General features: G+C 38.9%; 1 protein-coding gene across 15 annotated transcripts in view; it reads left to right on the top strand.

Moving 5' to 3' along the window:
- The window catches only part of KCNN2 (potassium calcium-activated channel subfamily N member 2), a 459477-nt gene that overhangs the window by 295044 nt on the left and 139073 nt on the right, over window positions 1-25360 (top strand). For all 15 annotated transcript variants that reach the window (XR_013532555.1, XM_078365847.1, XM_054252040.2 and 12 more), the window contains 2 exons: window positions 22541-22747; window positions 23576-24840. Coding sequence is in view for 14 of the 15 variants with exons in the window: in XM_078365847.1 (XP_078221973.1) it covers window positions 22726-22747; window positions 23576-24840 (1287 nt within the window). In the remaining variant the exon portion in view is untranslated. The remainder of the gene's footprint in view (window positions 1-22540; window positions 22748-23575; window positions 24841-25360) is intronic.

The raw sequence follows: 25360 nt of genomic DNA, 5'->3' as shown, positions 1-25360 counted from the left end.
AGATGAATACAAATTATTCAAATGCTATTTCCATCTTAAATCTTAATACTGAAAACCAGGTGGAGCTAAGAGGACTTTCATGAATTAGTAATAAGCACAGGGAGGTGATGATAAAGATCTAAACTGCCACTGATTTCTTCTAAATATGTACACATATGTAGGAACAAAGAAATATAAAATTCTTATTGTACATGTAAAAAAAGTTTGAATATTTGGGGCTACATCAAGCTTGTATTCCAAATGTCCTTTCAATGTCCTTTTAGTAAGTACCAAATGTAGGTTATTCTCATGGCACTCCAGAGAAGTATGCACCATCCTCACTTTATAGATAAAAATATATTAGCAAAAGCAATATGCCAAGCAAATGGATAGATCAATATTTAAATTCAGGTATTCCTTCCTATGTAGCTCTTCCTATTTTTCTACATCACCATATGGGGATGTTAGATACCAGAATCAGCCCACAGAAGTGGATGTAGTCCATGGTAGGATAAAGAATAGTAGTGCAATGATAGCTTTGGAAAACTCAGCATTATTCTTGGGTTTAGGATTTCCCTATGGGAGTAGAAGCCTGTATTGCCCTCTCCCCAGGCTCCAAAGCCTGATCTCAGTAGCCTGCGACAGCACCTATACTAGGGCTGAAGATGGGTGGCTAATGAGGTAAGTGGTAGGTATCTGTTGATTTTCAGGGCACCCTATCTTAGAAGTCACTGAAGTATGTGTTCCAGGAAAATGAGAGATAAAACCCAGAAAAAGAAAAACGTGAATTCCAGGAATCAAGGAAGGTCTCTTTGACCTTGGGCCATTAAATAACTCTGGGAATTATGTGGTCAGTTATCGGTGGCAGACTTTACTGTTGCTCTATGCATAAGACTCTTGGCCTGATAAAAGGTAGACAACTCCTTTGGTAGTTTTTCTCTTTCTTTGCCAAACCCACAATAAGAGGAATCATCACAAAGGTTCCCTAAGCTGTCAGGGTCACCTCAACAGCCAGCTCAAGCTGAGGTGTTGCTGCCCCTAGTATCATGTTTGTGAAGGCTGTGGTCTTGTCTAAACAGAAAAAACCTAGCCCCCTTTCCAGGCCTCATTTCTGGTTAGTGTCAACCTCTACACCCTTGCTAGGTAATGCAGTTTCAGTTCCTCATGGTCCTGGCCAGAAGATGCAAATTGGTGTTATTAGATGAGATCTGGGCAGCAGACATGCCCTACCCACAATTCCTTGTGTTAAAAATGAAAAAAACAAAAACAAATATTTATCCACAGGAAGAGTTAATATAAAATGTTGGATTCCATGCTTCCCTGCAAAATGCAGGAGATGTCCTGGGTGATGTGGCTCATGTTTGTAATCCTAGCACTTTGGGAGGCTGAGATGGGTAGATTGCTTTAGTTCATAAGTTTGAGACCATCCTGGGCAACATGGAGAAACCCCATCTCTATGAAAAATACAAAAATTATCCAGGAATGGTGATGTGTGCCTATATTCATAGCTACTTGGAAGGCTGAGGTGGGAGGATGGCTTGAGCTCAGGAGATGGAGGTTGCCATGAGCCAGGATCACATTACTATATACTTCAGCCTGGGCAATAGAGCCAGACCTTGCTCAAACAAATAAATGCATAATCTGGCAACATTGGGCCCACAAACCTCCATGACAACAGAAGGATGGTGCTGAATTGGGCCAGTTTCCTTTAGGAAGAGTGAAAACAACAGGCAAGTTAATTTCTCACTCATCCTGCCACATATAGCAGAACCTTAGCATGGAAAATGAAAAACTTCCCTATGGATGTATAACTCAAGTCAGGATTTGAATTCAGGGCTTTCTGTCTCTAAAGTTCCAATGCTTTCTATTACACAATGAAAGACTATTTAAAAATAAAGAAGTCAATTTTTTTGCCAAAAACATTAAAAATTTTAATTGAGTCCATCAATTTTATTGATTCCATCTTCTAGCATTTTTCACTTATGCAAAGAGAAATCCAAATGATCACTAACAAAAACATGAAGCAGATTGTCACTGTTTAATTGTGTTCTATTTAAGTTGCCCCAATCTTCTACTTGACAACTAAATTACAATGTATTGCACAAATATTTTTATAATTTGTATCCCACTGATTATGTGCCAAATGGCTGTGATCTAAAAATGCTATAAAGTATATGTGTGTATATATTATGGACTACATATAGACATACACAAACACATAGACACACTTATTTCCTTTAATTTTCTTTTTCAAATAGCCATCTTTCATTAAAATTATCTATAGCCAAAATATAATCTAAATTTCTAGAAACGTGATAAATATTTGAGGTTACAACATGATATTTTGACATATGTATACATTGCAAAATATTTAAAACAGTAAAGCTAATTAATATATCCATCATCTCGATGAGTGTGTGTGTGTGTGTGTGTGTGTGTGTGTATGCATGTGTGATGGGAACATTTAAGATCTATTCTCTTAGCAAACTTCAAGTACACTATACAGTATTAATAATAGTAGTCACCGTGCTGTAGTCTCCAGAACTTATTCATCCTGCATAACTGAACCTTTGCACCCTTTGACCAATATCTTCCCATTTTCCCTTGCCTTAACCCCTGGCAACTACTATTCTACTTTCTGTTTATATGAGTTTGACATTTTTAGATTTCACATATAAGTAAGGTCATGCATCGTTTGTTTTTCTGTCTGGATTATTTCACTTGGCATAATGTTCTCCAGGTTCATCCTTGTCACAAATGGCAATATTTCCTTCTTTTTTAAGGATGACTATAATATTCATCATCTATATATATACACCACATTTTATTTGGTCATCCACTGGCAGACACTTAGGTTGTTTCTATATCTTGGCTGTTGTAAATAATGCCTTCATAAAGCTGGGAAAATATGACTCTATATGTTGGTATAATCAAAGACAGTTAACTGTAAATCTCCAGCATTTGAAGTGCTATCCATATGAATGTAAATGTTGTTTAGTGTGCTGTCAAGAAGAGACATTGGTACATAGATACTAAATTCATGGAAGATGGATGTGGATCAAGAGTTCAGTCCTGGAAGTAAAGGTGCATTTGTTAAAAGGATAGCATAGAAAGTTTCTAGGAGCTAAAAATAAAATGAAAATAAATGGAAATGAATGCTGGAAATGCAGTTATAAACTCAATTAGGAGATGGGGAAAATTAGTGGTTTTTAGGCCCTGGATAACTTGCTTAGCATATCACAACCAGATTATCATTAACTCCTGTTTGATGTCATTATAATTTATGTTGATGTCTACTCTGATTGAGAAAGACACTCACCCGAAATTAAAAAAAACTCAGGATATGGTCCCATTATCTCTGAAGCCAGAGATATTAAAAGAAAATATTTCTGACCTGAAAATACTATGAAAAATAAAAAAAATATATAAAAATATTTTGTTAGAAACATTTTATCCTTAAAACACTAATGATGAAGGTTTATAGATTTTCCTAGTCTTGGGTTTTGGTTTTATGGCCAAATTATGAAGTGTTAAGAACTCTTAGTCTTTTCAATTTTACCTGATAATGACACAGGCTACTATTGGTTAACATAGAGCATAAAACAGACACTACAAAGTTTTCATAATTTTTTTAAAAATTGTATCTCCAGAATTGCATTTTGCCAATTCTCTTAATCATTTAATCAAATAGCATATTAAAATACCTCCTTAGGCAAGGAGCTATGAAGAGAATTATGAAAAGCAAGTTAAATTGACACATTCCCTGAGAGCTTACATTTTATAGGCATCAGTGAATTGATGCAGTTACCCAGAATGTCAAGAATTATAAAAAATGTCTAATCTCATGCAAGCTATATAGTGATGCATATTGGAGGTGGGGTTGATGATTGTTTGTGAAATGTAAAGAGTCCCTCCAGAAAGATTTCATAGACTTTAGGTCACCAACATATGTGACCTGAAAGTAGGCTTTCCACAGTAAAGCCTTAAAAAAATCAATTACAGTAATTCTTAGAAATCTAGAATTGTTCATAGAAAACCAACATTTTAAGATAAAGGTTATGGACCAAGAATTTTTTTAAAAAAAAGTTTGAAGGTAATTCTTTTTTAAGTGGCATATTATAAGGATATGCTTTCTTAATGGACTATAGTGTACATAATTTAGTTTTCTTGATCACTTAGGATCACCATCAAAACATGTATTAGCCTCATCTTGAATTCGAGGATGGAACTGGGGCTTATTCAGATATAAAAGACCACTTGCCCTGATGTGTTTTTTTTTGTTCCCCAACCTATAAGTTTAGGGCTACATGTGCAGGATGTGTAGGTTTGTCACATAGGTAAACACATGCCATGGTGGTTTGCAGTACAGATCATCCCATCACCCAGGTCTTAAGCCCAGCATCCATTAGCGATTCTTTCTGATCTTTTCCCGATGTGTTTTTCGAGCTCTTATGTTATGTTAAGTCTGAAGATAAAAGGAGACGAATGCTGGAAATGCAGTTATAAACTCAACTAGGAGATGGGGAAAATTAGTGATTTTTAGGTATTTAAAAATACACCACTAGTTTTTCAAGGAATCAGTTGTCACATCTTCATTTCTTGCCACTTTTAATTTATCAGAGTCAATAAGTCCTTCTTCTTAGTCTTAAAGTTTTGGTATGTAGTGGGTCAGGATCATTCAGGGTTACTGACAGTCTGAAGGCTTCCTTATGAATAACCAGCACAGGCATCTTGACATTGATTTTGTCTTCAAAGGGCTGTGGTTTGTTCTGTCTGTGGTTAAATTATGGAATGATGGGATGGTTGGTGAAAGAGTGCTATATAACTGAGTTCTTGTCTATATCTGATTATTGAGATACAATATTTTCCAAGTTCTAATAAATATTAAAGCATAAATGAGCATAGGTAGTAAGGAATGAAAGGTAGCTTGTGGCCTGAATACATCTTTCAACTGTGATTTAACTAAAAAAAGAGGTAAGATTAGGAGGGAATTTTAGTTGCATGTAAGACCCTCAAATTTTCCATAAAAATAATACGTATAGAATTTTAGGGTCTGCTCTACCAGGGGTTTAATGTAGAAAGGAGAGAGGGGCAAAAGATGAAGTCAGAGTGGCCAAGTGGGCTTTGGACAAAGACTTGAATACCATGGCTACTTACGGACAAAGATGCATGGTGTGGGGGCAACAGTGGGGTGTGGTGAGGGAATGAGTGATACCATCCTAAAGACAGCAGTAAAACCATATGGTGGATATAGCATTTATACCCATCCGCTTTTTGTATAAAGTGCTTCAAAAAGCTGTCTAATCCCTGTGATGTCTTATGTCTCCTCCCTAGGGCAGGGTTGCCTGATAGTCTGAGTTTTTCCTATTTATGTGGTCCTACAGGATTTTCTCTTCCTCAGCTATACCTAGAGATACCTGAGAACAGATCACCGTTCTCTTTACCCTCTGGTAGAGGATTCTAGTTTATATCTAATTCTTCAAACATTCCCCAAAACTGAAACTAACATTGTCTTCCAGTTCTCTCTCTGTTATCCCAGAGATCTCAAGTTTAGCCTTGAGATGGGAAAAGAGCAAAAAGAATAACAATTTAGATGTCCCAAAATAAGAGAGTGTTTGAATAAACAATGATACAGCCACACAGTGAAGTACTGTGTTAACTGCAAGAGTGAGAAAGATCTCTATGGATTCACATGGATACATTTCCAAAATATCTTAAGTGAAAAAAAGTAAAGTGTAAGAGAATATGGCATCTACTCTTTGTGGAAAAAAATATACATGTGTCAACTTACTGGTGCAAAAGAAACACAAGCAGGATAAAGCAGAAACCCAATAAAATTGGTTTTCTACAGGGCATGGATGGGAAAAGAACAAAAAGAATAACAGAAAGGCAGTGGAGTAGGGACCTTCCTTCCTGAATTCAGATTTCTCTGAGTATACCTGCAGCAGTGCTGAACCACCCAGAGTTGTTAGCCAAAATGTGAGGTTGAGGGCATGGTCTTCAAGACTGCCAGGTTGACCCAAACTTCTGACACCAACTGCAAGGAGTTTGGGTCTAACTACAAAGTAAGGATCCCAGTCACCAAGACTTCCCTCACTTCTGACATCAACTGCAAGTATGAGGGGTTCCCAAAACCATCCTCAGGTCTAACGATTTGCTAGGACTGACAGAACTCCGTGAAGACTAAACCCAGATTGTATAGTCACAGAAAAGGATGCAGATGGAAAGGAAGAGTGTAGGGCGAGGTCTGGGAGGGCTGCAAGTGTAAAGCTTCTGTGTCCTCTGGGGATGTGTTACCCTTTACAGCGTCCATGTGTGACAGTATGCATGGAGGATTACCAACCTGAGAAGCTCTTTTAAGCTTCAGAGTCTAGAGTTGTATTGGGACATCATTACACAGACATGATTGATGGATTCATTTTTCATGTGGCTGAACTCAGTCTCCAGCTGCCCCCTTCCCAGAAGTCAACTGATACATGACTGAAGGGACTGACTGTGAATCACCTCTTTAGCCCAAACTATCAGGTGTGATCTGAGTACTCGATCATGAATAACAAAAATACTTCTATCACTTGGGAAAGTCTAAGGATTTTGGGGGTCACCTCTTTGGAGTCAAGGACAAAGGCCAGACCTTTCTTGGCCAACACCAAATTCTTCAGTACACATGAAGAAACCCGGATTGTAAACTGCCACAGAAAAATTACAGCCCATTTAATTTTGATTAATTGAAAAGGAAAGTCAAGATAATCTATTAGACTGGGCGCTGCTTATTTTGGCAGAACTTAATCAAGAAACAATACATATACACTTACATTTTGACCTAGAAATACCCCTTCTAGAATTTGACCCTGAAGATACACCTTCATCAATTTGAAAATACATATGCACGAAGTTATTTATTTCAGCATTTTTTTTGTACTGCAAAACACTGAAAACGATTTAGATGTCCCAAAATAAGAGTGTTTGAATAAACAATGGTACAGCCACACAGTGAAGTACTGTGTAACTGCAAGAGTGAGAAAGATCTCTATGGATTCACATGGATACATTTCCAAAATATCTTAAGTGAAAAAAAGTAAAGTGTGAGAGAATATAGCATCTACTCTTTGTGGAAAAAAATATACATGTGTCAACTTACTGGTGCAAAAGAAACACAAGCAGGATAAAGCAGAAACTAATCAAATTGGTTTTCTACAGGGCATGGATGGGAAAAGAGCAAAAAGAATAACAGAAAGGCAGTGGAGTAGGGACCTTCCTGAATTCAGATTTCTCTGAGTACACCTGTTTGCATAGCTCTGACCCTTAGAATCATTGTACTATTTCACAAACCCCAAATGACAAATGCATGCTAATTAAAATCAACCAGGATGTAGGGGATATAAAACTAGAATACAAATAGCAGTGAATAAAGCCAGCTGTATTACAGATAAGAACAACACTGGAGAAGTTGGGGTGGAAGAATGGACCTAACTAATTTTGGAAAACAATTATGACGTGTATTAGTCTGTTCTTCTGTTGTTATAAAGAAATAATAACTGAGACTGTATAATTTCTAAAGAAAAGAGGTTTAAGTGACTCACAGTTCCGCAAGCTATACAAGCGTGGCAGTAGAATCTGTTGGGCTTCTAGGGAGGCCTCCGGAAGCTTTTATTTTTTATTTTTCTTCAGATGGAGTCTCGCTCTGTCACACAGGGTGGACAGCGGTGGCGCCATCTCGGCTCACTGCAACCTCCGCCTCTGGGTTGAAGCAATTCTCCTGTCTCAGCCTACAGAGTAGCTAAGACTACAGGCAGGTGCCACCGTGCCTGGCTAATTTTTGTATTTTTTTAGTAGAGGTGGGGTTTCACCATGTTGGCCAGGCTTGTCTCCAACTCCTGACCTCAAGTGATCCCCTGCCACGGTCTCCCAAAGTGCTGGGATTACAGGCATGAGCCACTGTGCTCGGCCCTCTGGGAGCTTTTAATCACTGTAGAAGGAGATGGAGCAGGCATACCACATGGCTGAAGCAGGAGTTGAGGGTGCGGAGCTTACACTTAAATAAGCACAGATCTCGTGAACACTCATAATCACGAGGACAGAACCAAGCCATGCGACAACACCACCGAGCGATGAGAAATCTGCCCTCCTGACCCAAACACCTCCCACCAGGCCCCACCTCCAACACTGGGGATTATATCTCAGCAGAAGATTTGGCAGGGACATAGATCCAAACTCTATCAACAAGTACTAATGGTTAAGGACAAACAGAACTGGACACAAACATTACTTGCTAGTGAGTAAATTTGTTTTCTGTCTGGGGATGTACTAGCTACTCTGTAACTAACATTGTGCAAGTAAATAAATATATTGTGAGTAATGAGGGACTGATTTTTCGTTGTTAAAGAAAAGAGTGCCAGGTGTGGTGGCTCACGCCTGTAATCCCAGCACTTTGGGAGGCTGAGGCTGGCGGATAATGAGGTCAAGAGATCGAGACCATCCTGGCCAACATGGTGAAACCTGGTCTCTACTAAAAATACAAAAATTATCTGGATGTGGTGGCACGTGCTGGTAGTCCCAGCTACTTGAGAGGCTGAGTCAGGAGAATTGCTTGAACCCGGGAGGCGGAGGTTGCAGCAAACTGATATCGCACCACTGTACTCTAGCCTGGTGACAGAGTGAGACTCCATCAAGAAGGAAGGAAGGGAGGGAGGGAGGGAGGAAGGGAATAAAGCTAAACTGAACTCTGTAGTGTTGCATTAAAATTGGGTGTATTAATGTGAATTTACTTCTAAATATATACACATAGATAGACATAGATATTAAAGCTCTGTGTGTGTGCATGGGTTCATATACATCCATATATTTGTATCTCTGATAGCTGAAAGGGCCGATAAACAATGACATGGCAGTAACAATGAGTATACCTTTGTACCTATAGCTTGGTTTTTAAATTCAGTCTCCAAAAATAAAAAGGAACCAGGCATACCTGGAAATAGTTGACTCCAGGGCTGGGACAGAAAAAAAATACCAAATTATGTCTCACACATCTTGTGATGCCACAGAATGATGAACTGCTACAAAAATAATGGGGGCATGCCAGAAGGACATGGGCCAACCTGAAGGAGCTCTCAATAGCCAAAGCTGGAGTCATTTGAGAACAAAATAAATAATGATAATAGATTGCCACTCATATGATAAAACATCCATTACTTTATACTGCTATAATAATACTTCATTGAATAAATAAATACATGAGGAAGTAGAGACATATCTTTCTTAAAATATAATTTAGTTAATCAATATAGAAGATATTATTAAAGGAGAACATTACCATTAGGTAAATGACACAGTTATGACTGTTACAGAAAAGAATCATCGATTGGTGCTAAAATTACTGGGTGAAATTATGATGAGTAATGGTATGTTTGCATAGTCTTAAAGAATCTTTTAAGATACTTATTAACTACGGAGGGAAAAACAGTAACTTTACAGTGGAGAAATGTAGAAGACACGATTGTCACCAAGCAATCAAAGTTAACATCACCATTATAAGACAACCCTAGAATGGTAATCATCAATTACATCAGATTCCACCACTTAAGGGTAAAGCCCACTTACCAGACTGCCTGCTTCATGTGTTCTCCAAAGTCCTAATCTCAGGATAATCAAAATACTGAAGTCTAGATGAGGAAATATGAGTTCTTCATCATGGAACTATGTTTAATAACCTAGACAAAACGTTCTGATTAATCTTATTTCAATGGTTTGGTATGCTTCACAAAATCTATATTTAGGAAGAAAGTGTTTTGTTTTCTACTTCTTTTTCCATTGTCCATGTGACAACTAAACACAGGGTTTTTTTTTTTTTTTTTACTCTTAATAAAATACATTTAAATAAAAACATGACCTTTACGTTGGCTAAAAACAAAAAGAAAAACCGCATGGGTAAATTAGTTCTTCATAACAATGGGAAATAGTCAGGGATTATATGTACTGCTTCAAAGCTGTCCTCACCTCTACATGACCCTAGATAAACATCCATGTGACAGTGTTGAGCTCTTGGCTCAGCTTTCCCAAGAGAGCCTCTCACTCCCTTAGTCTCTCTTTTCAAGTGAGCACTCAAATAAGTCTGATCCCAGGATTATATCCACCTGTTAATTTCAAGTGAGACACAGTGACTGCCCATGTATATTTTCTTGACAGCTGAGTCCTTTAAGATGTGTGCTTCAAACAGCCAAACCACATGCAGCAGGCTGGGCGTTGAGTGTGCTTTTGTTGTCACCTCTCAAGACTGAGAACATGTATTTTCTAAATTGCCACTCACAACCTCTACCAAAGGCGCGGTCTCACGATGCTGTGTGTATATGTCTGAGATACCAAAGGGTGATAGAAGGGCTAAAAGGTTACAGAGAAAATTAATTAATGGCCACAAGTAGCCATTAGCAGTAATCTTCAGAGAATGTTTCAGTCCTACTTTTTTCTTGTTATCTGTTAGGATCATTTCATGACAGTGATTTTTAACTGTATAATTCAGTACAGAATATACTTCATCTACTATTTATATATCATTAAGAGAAACCTAAATTCCACAATTAAAATAAAATGCCATAGCTTATTCATATGCTAAAATTTTTATTAGGATATTAATTGAACTATGATAATATTTGGATTTACAAACTATGTGGATAGAGACTGACAAGAAAAAAAAATCTTGAATTCTCAATTATCTTAAAATGTATAGATGATAGTCGCGTACGCCACATAGGAAAACTTTTTTTTTGCTCCTCCTAATCTTATAGATCAAAGGTTGCCTAACCAATATTGATTTTAAATTGATACTTTGATTTTAGCATTCAGTTTTATTTGGGAATTGCTCTCATCAGTTTTTAACAACTTTCTTAAGATATAATTTATATATACCATATAATCTACCCATTTAAAGTGTATAAATCTACTGTTTTCAGTATACTCCCAGAGTTATATAACCATCGCCACATTTCAATTTTAAAATATTTTTGATCACACGAAGAAGAAACACTGTACCTATTATCACTTACTCCAGTTTGCTGCTTTCCTTCCCCTCAGCCCAAGACAACCACTTCTGTAACTTTTTGTCTTTAACTTTGTCTATTCTGGACATTTCCTATATATGGAATCATGTAACATGTGTTATTTTGCGACTGGGTTTCCTTTATGTGTTTTCAAGTTTCATCCATGTTGAATCAGGTATCAAGACTTCATTGCTTTTTACTGATGAATAATATTCCATTGTAAGGATATACAGGTTGAGCATCCCTAATCTGAAAATACAAAATGTGGAATGGTCCACAATTTGAAACTTGTTAAGCACCAACATGACACCATAAGGAAAATTTCACACCTGGTACCTTTGTTTTCTGATGGTTCAATGTACACAAACTTTGTTCCATGCACAAAATTACTTATTGCATAAAATTACCTTCAGGCTATGTCTATAAGGTATATATGAAACAAAAGTGAGTTATGTGTTTAGTCTTGGGTCTCATCTCCAAGATCTCTCCTTATGTATATGAAAATATTCCAAAAAAAAAAATCTGAAACACCTCTGATCCCAAGCATTTTGGATAAGGGATACTCAACCTGTACCACATTTTATTTACATACTTATCAGGTGATGGACTTTCAGATTGTTTCTACTTTTTGATTATTGTGGATTATGCTGTAGAACATTCATGTAAAAGTTTTTGTATGGATGTACATTTTCATGTTTCTTGAGTACATACCTAGTAGTGAAATGCTGAGTAAAATTGTATGTTTACATTTTGTCTTGAGGAACTGCTAAACCGTTTTCCAAAGCACCGGTACCATTTTACATTCTCACTAGCAGAGTATGAAGGTTCAGATTTCACCACATCCTTGCCAACATTAGTTATTATCTGTCTTTTTAAATATAGGCATTCTGGTGGATGTGAAGTATCGAATTGTGGTTTTGATTTGTATTTCTTTAGTGGCAATGATGTTGTGCCTATGCTTTCACATGCCCATTAACTTTTTTTTTTTTTTTTGAGAGAGAGTGTCACCAGGCTGCTGCAGTGGTACAGTCTTGCTCACTGCAACCTCTGCCTCCCAGGTTCAAGTGATTCTCCTGTGCCTCAGCCTCCTGAGTAGCTGAGACTTCAGGCACACGCCACCATGCCAAGTGAATTTTTTGTTTGTTTGTATTTTTAGTAGAGATGGGGTTTCACCATGTTGGCCAGGATGGTCCTTGATCTCTTGACCTCGTGATCTGCCCATCTTGGCCATCCAAAGTGCTGGGATTACAGGTGTGAGCCACCATGCCTGACCCCACTGGCCATTTGTGTGTCTTCTTTAAAGAAATGTCTATTCAGAGATTTTGCTTTTGGCTTCTTTATTGTTTTTAACATTTTTAAAAATTATTTTTTATTTGTAACTGACACAGAATTGTACATATTTATAGGATACAGTGTGATGTTTCAATGCAGGTATACACTATATAGTGATCACATCAGTATAATTGCCATATCTATCACTTTCACATTTATTATTACTTTGTTGTGATAACATCCAAAATCTTCTCCTTTAGTTATCTTGAAATACACACTACATATTTGTTATTTTTATGACTGAGTTATAAGAGTTCTTTATATACTATGGATACAAGTCCCTTGTCACGTCTATGATATGCAAATATTTTCTCCCATTCTGTAGGTGGTCTTTTCACTTTCCTGATGGTATCTTTTGAAGCACAAGTTTTTATTTTGGTTAAGTCCAATTGTCTATGTTTTTCTTTTGTGGCTTATGATTTTAGTGTTATATCTAAAACACCATTGCCAAGGTCACAAGTTCACAATGATTCACTCAAATACTTTCTTTGAAGAGTTTTACAGTTTATTCCTTACATTTAGGCCTTTGATCTATTTTGAGTTAATTTTTTGCATGGTGCAAGGAAAGGGTCCAAGTTAATGTTTTTGCACGTGGATATCCAGTTTTCCTATCACTTTTTGTGTAAAAGATTGCTCTATCCCCAATGAATTATCTAGGCACTTTTATTAAAGGTCAATCAGTCATAAATATAAAGGTTTACTTCTGAACTCTCAATTCTGTTACATTGGTCTACATATCTATGTTATGCCATGACCATACTATCTTGATTACTATACTTTGTAGTAAGTTTTAACTCAACAAGTGTGCATCCTGCAACTTTGCATCCTCCAACTTTACTTTTTTTAAAGATTGCTTTGTCTATTCTTGGCTACTTGCATTTCCATATGAATGTTGGGTCAGTTTGCCAATTTCTCCCAAATCCTATCAGCGAGGATTTTGATAGGGATTTGGTTTTATCTGTTGATTTAGAGACTATTGCTAGTTTAACCATATTAAATATTTTACCTTGGGAGCATAGACTGTATCTTCATTAATTTGTACATTCTTTAATGTATTTAAAACTGTTTTTTAGTTTCAGGGTATCAATTTTGTACTTTTATTGTTACATTTCTACTTACTGTATTCTTTTGATGACTTTACAAATGTAATTGTTTGTAAATTTCATTTTTAGATTGTTCATTACTAGTGTATAGAAATGCCATTAGTTCGTATTGATGTTGACTTTGTATCTGGAAATCTGCTGACCCTATATATTATTTCTAAGAGCATGTTAGTGATTTCCTTATGATTTTGTAGATCCAGAGTCATGTTCTCTATAAAGAGATAGTTTGATTTCTTCTTTTCTATCTGGATGCCCTTTGTTTCTTTTCCTTGCCTAACTGCACTGACTAGAATTTCTAATGTAATGTTTAATAGAAGTGAGAAGAACAGATATTGTTCTCTCATTTCGATCTTAAGGGAAAAGCCATTTAGTCTCTCACCAGTAAGTATGATGTTAGTAGTAGATTTTTCATGGATGTCTTTTATCAGGCTGAGAAAGTCTTATTCAATATCTTCCTGCTATTCCTACTTTGTTGAGTGTGTTTATCATGAAAGAGATTTAGATTTCGTCAGGTATTTTTTCTGTGTCCATTGAGATGATTATATGGTTACTGTGCTTTATTGCATTACAGTTTGTACTACACTAATTAATTTTATGACACTAAACTATGCATTCTTATGATAATTCCAACTTGATCATGATATATAATAACTTGTGTGTTGCTATATTTGGATTGGTTGTATTTTGCTGAAGATTTTTGCTTCTATATACATAAATGTAGTTTTCTTGTAATAGCTTTCATTTTGATATCAGGGTTACATTGGCCTATTAAAATGAGCTGGGAAGTGTTTTTTTCCTCCTCTATTTTTGGGAAAGGTGTGTGAAAAATTACTATTAATTATGCATTAAGTATACTATAGATTCACCAGCAAAGCTAACAGAGCCTGGCCATTTCTTCATAGAAAGTTAAAAAATTTCTAATATGATTACTTTACTTTTTACAGGCCTATTCAAATTTTCTACTTAATCATGGGTCAGTTTTGGTATTTTCTAGGAATTTTCTCATTTTATTTAAGTCATCAGTTTGGTGGTATATACTTGTTTATCTCATTATCTTATAATCCTTTTCATTTCTGTAAGGTCATTAGCGATGCTCTCTATTTATTTTCAGATTTTAGTAATACTTATTTTCCCTCTCACTCTCTCTTTTCCTGATATGTCCACTAAAGCTTCACCAATTTTATTGATATTTTCAAAACTAAGTTTTGTTTTCAATTATATATATATATATATATATATATATATATATATATATACACACACACACATCTATCTATCTATCTTTATCTATCTATCTATCTATCTATCTATCTATCTATCTATATAGTTATTGTTAACTTCCAGTCTAGTCTTTATGATTCTGTCTGCCTGGTTCTCTTCTTTTTTTCAGTTTCTTAAAGTAATAGGTTACTGATATGAAATATTTCATTTTTTTCCAATTTACATATTTATTGCTAAGAAATTCCCTCTATGCATGGCTTTAGGAGCATCTTGTATGTTTTTGCATGTTGTGATTTTGTCTTCATTTATCTTGATGTATTTTCTAATTCTCATTGTGATTTCTTCTTTGATTCTTATTTAGGAATGTGCTGTTTAATTTTTACATATTTCTGAATTTTCCAAAAATTTAAAAAATTTGGGTAAATATACGAGGTACAAATGCAATTCTATTACATTCATAGATTGCATAATGGCCAAGTACGTCTATTTTGGAGAATATTCCTTGTGTACATGAGAAAAATATGTATTCTGCTGTTGCTGAGGAAAGTGTTCTGTCTGTGAGTACAGTTGGTTTATACTGCTGTTAATGTTTTTCTGTGTTCTTGTTAATCCTCTGCATAGCTGTTCTAACAATTATTAAAAGTAGAGTATTAAAGCCTCTAACTATTATTATTTAAATGGCTAATTGTACTTTTAGTTCTGTCAGTTTGCTTCATGTATCATGGGATTCTTTGTTTTCATGCACATATGTATTTAAAATTGTTGTATTTTCCTGATGGACTGGCATTTTGTCCTTATAAAATTGTCTTCTTTGTCTCTAGTTACATTTTTTTTCTTAAATCCGTTTTGGTTGATACTAATGTAGCACTCCAATAATTAAATGGTTGTTATTTACATGGTGTAACAGACAATAGATATGTATTTATATAACTTGTTATGCTAACCTATTTATTTACCTTTTCTGGTTCTCTTCACTTCTTCCTGTGAATTCAAATTACCATTTTGTATCGTTTCTGATCTTCAATAAGTCTTTTTCCTACCTCTATACTTTGTGCTATTATTGTCAAATATGTTACATTTCTATATTATAGAACAAACCATACAATTATATATTCATTATTTTAAGGTAATTCTTTTAATCAGGAGAAATAAAAAATATCAAATATTTTTTATAGTTATCCACATAATTACCACTGACACTCTTTTTCTGTGTGTATGTAGATTCAAATTACTATCTGATATTACCTGCTTGCAGCCTGAAAACTTTCTTTAGCTTTTCTTGAAAGGCAAGTTTGTCAGCAATACATTCTCTCAGTTTTTATTTCTATGGGAAAATATTTATTTTGTTTTCATGTTTGTTAATTTTACTAGATATTTTCTTAATTGACAGATGCTTTTTCTTTCAGTGCTTGAATATATCATCCCACTTGCCTTCTGGTCATCATTAAATAATAGTTTAATGATGAAAAGTCAGTGGTTGGTCTTACTGGTGTTCTCTTGTAGTTGGCATGTTATTTTCTTTACCTGTTCCAAAATTTTCTCTTTTTGACTATGATGTTTTTATCAAATTTTGAAAGTTTTCAGCTATTATTTCTTTGAATATTTTTTCTGATTATTTTCTCTTTTTTCTTTCAGTCTTCCATTTCATGTCTCTTGGTGCATTTAGTGTCCCACATTTCTCTGAGGTGTTCAGGGTTTTCTTATTACTATGCTTGCTTTTCTCTGTTCTTAAGATTGCATAATCTTCATTAGTATATTTTTCAGTTCATTGATTCTTTTTCTGCTGGTTCAAATCTATCATTGAGCCCCTTCCCTGAATTTTTCATATGGTTATTCTACTTTTTAACTCAAAAATTTCCGTTTGATTCTTTTAAATAGTTTCTGTTTATTTATCAATAGTCTCTGTTTGGTGAGTCATTCCCATCATACCTCCCTTTAACCATTTTATAATTCAGAGTGGGGCATGTGAAGTAAACTGGTTCAATTAGATATACTAGAAAGTTGTTTAGAAAGTTGGAAAAAAGGATTACCTTCTTCCATTTTAATGATTTGGGTATGGATATGAGGCCTAAAACTGCTACAGCTCTTTTTGTTACCATGAGGGAAGTTAACCTGAGGATTAAGCAAATACATATGAAGGACGAGAAGAGTAAGAAAATATCTAAGGAAACTAAAAACTGGTTGAAACACTAATGATGTCTTAACCTCTGAATCAAATAGCATTGGAGTTTTAGCTAATACTACTTTCAGTTATATGAGCTAGAAAATACTCCTTGTTGAAAATGTGGCACGTGTACACCATGGAATACTATGCAGCCATAAAAAGTGATGAGTTTGTGTCCTTTGTAGGGACATGAATGAATCTGGAAACCATCATTATCACCAAACTGACACAAGAACAGAAAATCAAACACCACATGTTCTCACTTATAGGTGGGTGTTGAACGATGAGAACATATGGACACAGGGAGGGGAGCATCACACACTGGGGTCTGTTGGAGGGGACTAGGGGAGGGACATCATGGGGTAGGGAGTTGGGGAGGGATAACATGGGGAGAAATGCCAGATATAGGTGACGGGGATGGAGGCAGCAAACCACATTGCTGTGTATGTACCTATGCAACAATCCTGCATGTTCTACACATGTACCCCAGAACCTAAAGTGCAATAAACTATTTAACAAAAAATACTGTAAAATTTAAAAAAAGAAAGAAAATACTCCTTGTTAAGATAAATTAACTGGTGAAAGTATCTAATAGTTTCAACTAATTAAAACAGTTTTTAGGAAGGACTCATCCTAAGTAGTGAGAGAAAAACATTGTATTAAATAATAAGTTTTGTCATTAAATTTGTCTAGCATATATCTGTTGTTTTCCCCTGATATTTTACATAATGTATATTGTTTTGTATGTCCTAATTATTGTACATTAATAATTTAAAAAGTAAAACAAAAGTGCTAATGGATTTACAGCCATAAGACAAAACAGTAGTAATACTGAATTAAACTCATTTTTAAGAAAACCCTGGCTTAGAAGATAAATATAAATATGCAAACCTTGATAATTTACATCTGGAGTGTTTTATTGCTGGTAACACTGTTATGTTTAAATTAATTTAGCAAGTTGTGCTTCTTTCTTTTTGTATGAGTAGGCACCAACTCTCTCCTTGCACTAAAAGTTATTAGGGGGGATTTACAAATATTCCAAGAAAGAGATAAAATAATATAAAGTTAGACAAAGAGTAGTAGATTTTCTGAGCCTGTTTGGCAAGAGGTAGATAAGAATAAGGCAAACATAGTAACGGGGTTCGTGAGTAATACATGGAAACAAAATTTACAGGGCTGTGATCAGGAAAAGAGAAAAAAGAGTCAGTATATCTTGTGCCCTAACTGTATGGGAGAAGAAAATAGTTAGGAAAATATATACTGGATTTTAGAAGGAAAATAAATCTTCATTTTGTTGCCTCTATGCTTTAGCACTGAGCAGAGAACTTTTTAGATTACCAACTGTAAGCTTTGACCTCAATATGTAGGGTTAATTTGTAATATCTTTGGTTCCACTTTTGCTAACTCTTTAAGCCAGCTGTGAGACACACTGGTTTTCCTCTCCTTGTGGCATACAGCCTAGTTTCCTTTCTCTCATTCTCTCACTCTTTGGCATAAAAGGAGAAGCAGTGAGAGGACAAGTCTGCCAGAGTAGGAGGCAAGGAACCAAACTGGATGCCTGCAAGACTGTAGACAAGTTCCTCGAGCTGCAGGATGAAGAATTTGAGCCTGCTCCATCTCCCTTATTATTTGAAAAAACAAAATGCCATTTGCTACTTTCAATGTTATCAAAAATTAGGAATCTACAGGGCTGGCAGCAAAGTAGATAGAAGAGTGTGTCTGAATACATCAGTATTTGTATTTTTTTTAAATATATTTTAATTAGGTACCTTGGACCTGCAGGCATACAGCACTGCAATTTCATCTACATTGCATTATATCCTCACAAATTATTCTGTTGATCAAATGAAGTCAACAAGAGTACAATAGTTAAGGATCACAGAAACCAAAAAGCCAGTGAGGAATGTCTGTGAGGCCCTTCACAGGCAGTTTCTGGTAATGAGAGGCTACTAGATTCTTGGGCTGTGAAGAAAAGCTAGCAGAGTGTAAAACAGACTCAGAAAAATTCAGAAGATTGTATTTGAAGTCTGGCTTCTCTTTGCTACTCACTAGCTATATGACCTTGGGTACACAGGCACTGCATTTCAGATATTATGTTTACCTGTATAATGGAGATGATGATAAAACCTTTGCCTGCCTTCCATATGGTTTGTTGTGAGATGCAAATAAACACATGAGAAACTATAAGTTAGAATGTGCTGTCTGCTGAGTGTTATGACTTTCTAGACATAAGTGTGTATTACTAGCTGCCAAAAAATGTTCATGAAATCCATAGATTATTTAATAAGACTTAGCATACACAATGATTTCTACCTGTTCACCCATTTAATTAAGTAACACAAGTAAAGTTCTACTAGCAAACTCAATATGAGTTTTACCTTTGTCTTTTTTATAGATTTGCTAATTAGCTGAGAAATTGTAGGAGACAAGGGTGAGAATAGGAAAAACTGAAAAGTTAGGAAGTTAATGGACAGGACCTAACACAATAATTAGCCCATAAAAAAAAACAGAGGTATTGCTAGAAATTTATAAGACCGTCATCAATATATTCATTATGTCTTGATACCTTTTAATCATAAGGCAGAAGTATGAAGAACACATATCATGATGTTTTCTTCCAATTAGTAGATTTCTTATGAAATGGGGCAATGTATGATATAAAAATAATGGTGTTTTTAGGGCCTTTTAATTGTTATGTTTCCAGAAAAATAGAATTGTTATTGTGCTAAGGAATGTTATTGTGCTGATACTATCCTGATTCCCCATTTGCATTTATTGCTAAGGAAAGTAAGTTCAGAGTGGCTGTGTCTTGTCACAACCTCTAAGTTTGGCACTATCAAATATTGTAATTGACTCACCCAGGTAAAGAAAAAAATAATTCTCAGAAAAATATTTACTTTGTAGGTCAAAATTTCCCTTCAGACCACACAATGTGGGAAACAGACCACAGACCCCTGGTCTGATTGCCTTTGGAAATATACCAAAAACACCCAAAGTCAAGAGAACCCAGCTTTCTAAGGTACAACAAAAAGACATAGCATAGACAATCCTATAAAGAAGAGAATTCTAAACAATGGCATAATATAAATCTGAATAAAATAAGGGATTGGGGTGCAAAAAACATGAGGTTTTTTCCCAAGCTCCTGTAGTCTGAAAAAAGACATACTTCTAAGAAAATGTGTTTGTGTGTTAAATGGGTGTTTGTGTTTGTGTTCACAAGCCTGAAATCAACAAATGTGGGAAAGCAATAGTTGTAGGCCATAAGAAAAAAATAGACAGTTTTTATTAAAAAGCGATGCTGGAAATAGATTTAATTGATTAGATTTGAACTACATTTTGTGGGTGAGTATGACCTCTGGTGTTAATCTAGGGAAATTCTCTCACTTATATGCCTTAATGGAACAAAAGAAGCAAATTTAATTTTCTGAAAGCTTATCACTGGAAATCACAGGCCTTGATTTGGGTCTGGTTTTCCCCAATCTTTCTTCATTTCCTTCCTCTTTCCTTCTCTCTGAACTCACAAGTATAAATAAGTACAATGTGCAAAGCACTATTCAAGTGGAAGAACATTGCCTTTGTTGCTTCATTTAACTTTACATGTTACATGTATCGCTACAATTCTGTATAGGAAAAAAAAGAAAAAATGTTATACACATTTAAAATGTCTACATATAAACTTAAAATTTGTCGACTTTATTAAAAAATGATGAAAATAAGAACTTAAATGTGCCTGTTATGACCTAATAATGTAATTGTGTTAAACCAATGAAGTTATGATGATTCAGACTAAAAATGAAACACAAAATTATCTTGTGTTTTTTTATCATCATGCTAATAGAGGTTTATCACACTCTCAATATACAGACATTTATTAGCAAGATGGCTTTTTGAGTGTGTGTAATCAGTTGATTTCTTAACAGAAAGGTAATGATTGATTTGCTTTCTGTCCAATCACAGTGAGTTTTACACTATTAAATTATTTTATGAGCTTTTTCAAAATAGTGGCTAGCTGGAGGTAGCATTAGTCTGAGTTTTGGTGTTCTCATAGTCCCTCATGTTGTGGATCAAATTTCCATTTTCTTCTGAATTTTGTGCATTCTATCCTCCTGTGTACCCCTTTGGAGAGAAGTGATAACTCCATGCAGCATTACAATAAATCTCAGCAGGCACATTTTATTTCTACATGATTAATGGCACTGCAACTAATCCCATATTAGGGCATAGACATATACATGGCAAAGGATACACTTTTGCCTATTATTTTGTTTTGCAGCCTCTGTTGAAGTCCTGAATTTGCTATTTGACAACGTCAGTTTGACACAAGGGATGCAGCCATTATTTTTCTTTTGACAGTTCAGTAACTGCAGAACCTTATATCTAATTTAATGCTGGCAACAACTGTTGTGGTATTTCAGGGGTGGAGGCTATGTAATCTTTATCTAAATTTATGAATGGCTAATAAAAATATTTATTTACCATAATTTTCCTTTGAAGTATTTAGACTTGTAAGGATGAATCAAACATTTTCACTCAGTTGCTACCTACAGCAACTGGAAGGCTATATAATTTATTGCAAAGGGTACTAATACATGTTTGATGGATTTTGTGCATGAGTTGAATTTCTTTTTCAGACAAGAAGGTTAATAACTTTTCATAAGGAAGCTTTCATTTTAATTCAAATTAGTTCTTAGGATTGTTTTTAACAGTCATGCTCTCCATACAATTCATGTAATATGTACTCAGCTGCCCCAAGATTCAATTAGCTTCGTGATTCTAAACAAGTTTTATTTAATTACCATCTTGAAAATACAAAACAAAAACCATATTAGATTATAAAAACAAAATGCTGTCTCTGAATGTTTGCCACTGCCACTAAATTATATTCTTGACCAAGACCATTGAGAAATTCAAGTCTGGACAGTATTCATTATCTCAAGTCCAGGACGATGGGATAAAGCAGCTCTACGCCCCACAACCCAGTTTTTCTGCTGAATGTTTATTTGCACGTAGAAAAAATTAAAATTGTTTAACGTGTCCAAAGAATATCCTAAAATGAATTATTCACTCTGACATTGAAAGCACACACAGGCACGCACACTCTTACAAGCAGATACCAGGTAAGCAACTTTAGGGCAGCTGCCGAGTAGAGTAGCAAGAAATTGGATCCAGCTGAGAATTCCAATTACCTAATGACCTAATGAGGGTGATCCGCTTTCACTCGAATTTCTAGGTCTAATTCGTTATTAGTCTCTATCATAAAAATCAGGGTTTAAAATAATTAAAATGGAAACAAATATTCAGCGGGCCCATTTCTTTCATCTTTAGGGGGAGACAGGAATTTGAATTCACAAAGAAATGCAAATGTAGAGGTTTAAGATGGAGCAGAAACAAAGAACCTTCAAAAGGATCACCTAGCACATTGTCTTGGTACATCTCTTAGAAGAACACAGCACGGAGAATTTGGGAGACATCAAATGCAATTTTTATTAGTTTATTAGAGAATAAATAAATAAATAATGATACCGAACTCCAACATAACGCCAGCACTGTCCATGGGCAGCGATTATTGAGCCCAGGCTATCTTTCTTAATAAGTTCCCTGCCAGCCCGCGCCAGGCCCCCTCTCCCACCCGTTGCTGCAGTTAGGACTTGGCAAAGATGCTCGATATTTGCGCATTTGTGACGGGTCTTGGCTTTCTGTCTGCGCTGCAGGTGAGGAGGAAGAAGAGGAGCAGAAGAGGAGCCGGAGGCCGGCGTTGGCTGAGCACCCCCAACACCTTTGAGCGAACCACCTGCCTCTCCACCTCCAGGGAAGCCCTCGGACCTCCGGATTCGGGCTGCCGGAGGGCCTGAGCGCCTAGAGCCCAGGACCCGGCGGCCGGGGGCGCTAGCCCCTCATGTTCCGGAGAAGGCGCAAATGTGAGCTGGCGGTAGCGGGGAAAGCCCTCCGCCCCCGCCAGGGGGACCCGGGAAGCCCGCGCCGGCTCCGAGGGCGGACTGCGGGGATCCCCTCCTCCGGCCCCGCCCCCACCCTCCCCCGGCCCGGGTGCCGAGGCGGTTAACCCTACGCGCGCCGCAGCGCACTTGGGCAAGAGCGCCGCGCACCCGATCCAGATTCCTAAGCCAGGCGCGGGGCAAGATCCGGGCGCTGGATCGGCTACGATCCCGCAGCGGCCCAGGCAGGGCTCAGGCCCGGGCATTCTCGCCACACGTTGCTGCACTGGCGAAGCTAGTTGCCAAACTTTTTCTCCCCAGAGCCAGTGCCCCCGCAGTTACTTGGCGGGTTGCCGGCAGCCCACTCTCGGCTGGACAACCTGGGAAAAGCGGGCGTGGGGCGAGGGGGCTGCTCTCTTGCAGCCTTGCGAGGCGTGCAGGCGAAGTGGTCCGCTTTCCGCACGGTCCCCGCGCCTGCCCCCTGACCGGGGTGGCCCGACGTGCTGCAGTGGCTGGCGCAGGTGATCCGGGCAGCGCGTTCAGCACTAGTCAGGGGGGCAGCGGCACCGGAGGGAGGGCGCCTTTCTTTTTTCTCCTCCCCCTGCAGCCCAGCTGCACTGCGTGGGGGCTCTCCGTCTCCAGCAGGGCTGAGGGGAGCATGCAATCAGCAGGTGGAATCCCTGTCCTGGAGCGCGCTGGCTCTGGACTGCGTCCCCCAGGGTTTCTGTCCTACAGACTCCCCTCCCCATCTTTCTCTGCCACACACGCTTCCCTAAGCCGCGCGCGCCGCAAACTCAGTCTCGGTCCCCGCAGGTGATGTCATGCCCATTGTTTTGGTGCGCCCAACCAATCGGACTCGCCGCCTGGATTCTACCGGAGCCGGCATGGGCCCTTCCTCGCACCAGCAGCAGGAGTCCCCGCTCCCGACCATAACGCATTGCGCAGGGTGCACCACCGCTTGGTCTCCCTGCAGCTTTAACAGCCCTGACATGGAAACCCCATTGCAGTTCCAGCGCGGCTTCTTCCCAGAGCAGCAGCCGCCGCCGCCGCGCTCCTCACACCTGCATTGCCAGCAGCAGCAACAGAGCCAGGACAAGCCGTGCCCGCCCTTCGCGCCCCTCCCGCACCCTCACCACCTCGCGCACCAGCAGCCGGCCAGCGGCGGCAGCAGCCCATGCCTCCGGTGCAACAGCTGCGCCTCCTCCGGTGCCCCGGCGGCGGGGGCGGGGGATAACCTGTCCCTGCTGCTCCGCACCTCCTCGCCCGGCGGCGCCTTCCGGACCCGCACCTCCTCGCCGCTGTCGGGCTCGTCGTGTTGCTGCTGCTGCTGCTCGTCGCGCCGGGGCAGCCAGCTCAATGTGAGCGAGCTGACGCCGTCCAGCCATGCCAGTGCGCTCCGGCAGCAGTACGCGCAGCAGCCCGCGTCCACCTCCCAGTACCACCAGTGCCACAGCCTGCAGCCCGCCGCCAGCCCTACGGGCAGCCTCGGCAGCCTGGGCTCCGGGCCCCCGCTCTCGCACCACCACCACCACCCGCACCCGGCGCACCACCAGCACCACCAGCCCCAGGCGCGCCGCGAGAGCAACCCCTTCACCGAAATAGCCATGAGCAGCTGCAGGTACAACGGGGGCGTCATGCGGCCGCTCAGCAACTTGAGCGCGTCCCGCCGGAACCTGCACGAGATGGACTCAGAGGCGCAGCCCCTGCAGCCCCCCGCGTCCGTCGGAGGAGGTGGCGGCGCGTCCTCCCCGTCTGCAGCCGCCGCCGCTTCGTCCTCAGCTCCCGAGATCGTGGTGTCGAAGCCCGAGCACAACAATTCCAACAACCTGGCGCTCTATGGAACCGGCGGCGGAGGCAGCACTGGAGGAGGCGGCGGCGGTGGCGGGAGCGGGCACGGCAGCAGCAGTGGCACCAAGTCCAGCAAAAAGAAAAACCAGAACATCGGCTATAAGCTGGGCCACCGGCGCGCCCTGTTCGAAAAGCGCAAGCGGCTCAGCGACTACGCGCTCATCTTCGGCATGTTCGGCATCGTGGTTATGGTCATCGAGACCGAGCTGTCATGGGGCGCTTACGACAAGGTACGGGCTTGAACCCCTGCCTATGCTACCAGAGTCGGGCACTGGGTGGTTGGGATGGGCACTGGCAGGGACCCTTTGCCTGCGGGGTCTCCAGCCTCCCCGGGACGATCAAGGGAGCCCGCCAGGACAGCGGGCGCGTCTAGGACGCGCATCCCTAGTCCGCTAAACAACTCGGAGATGAGCCCTTTCCGCGTGTAGCCAAAGTTCTCGAGGCAGCAAGAGTGCCCAGCGCGTTCGGGCACCTTAAGTAAGTGGTTCTGGGAGTCGGTGGGGAAACCATCTGTATTCCTCCCTTGGTGAATTGTGTTTAGGAGGCCCCTTTCAACCCTCTCTCTTGAACTCAGGAGTAACTTGCTCTCTGGTTTTGCTAGCTTGGAGCAGCGGCGCTTCGGTCCGTTGTGGCGTGGACCTGACAAAGCCCAACCACCCATCTTCCCAGTCTTTCCAAGTCTGCTCTCTCTCTTGGTTTTGAGGCCGAGTGATCTGATAGATCACAGAGCCAAGATGGGTGCACCCCTCT

The sequence above is a fragment of the Callithrix jacchus genome, chromosome 2, assembly GCF_049354715.1.
Source record: "Callithrix jacchus isolate 240 chromosome 2, calJac240_pri, whole genome shotgun sequence".
Lineage (NCBI taxonomy): Eukaryota > Metazoa > Chordata > Mammalia > Primates > Cebidae > Callithrix > Callithrix jacchus.
The sequence above is the reverse complement of the archived record's forward strand: the minus strand, read 5'-3'. Positions and strand labels throughout refer to the sequence as shown.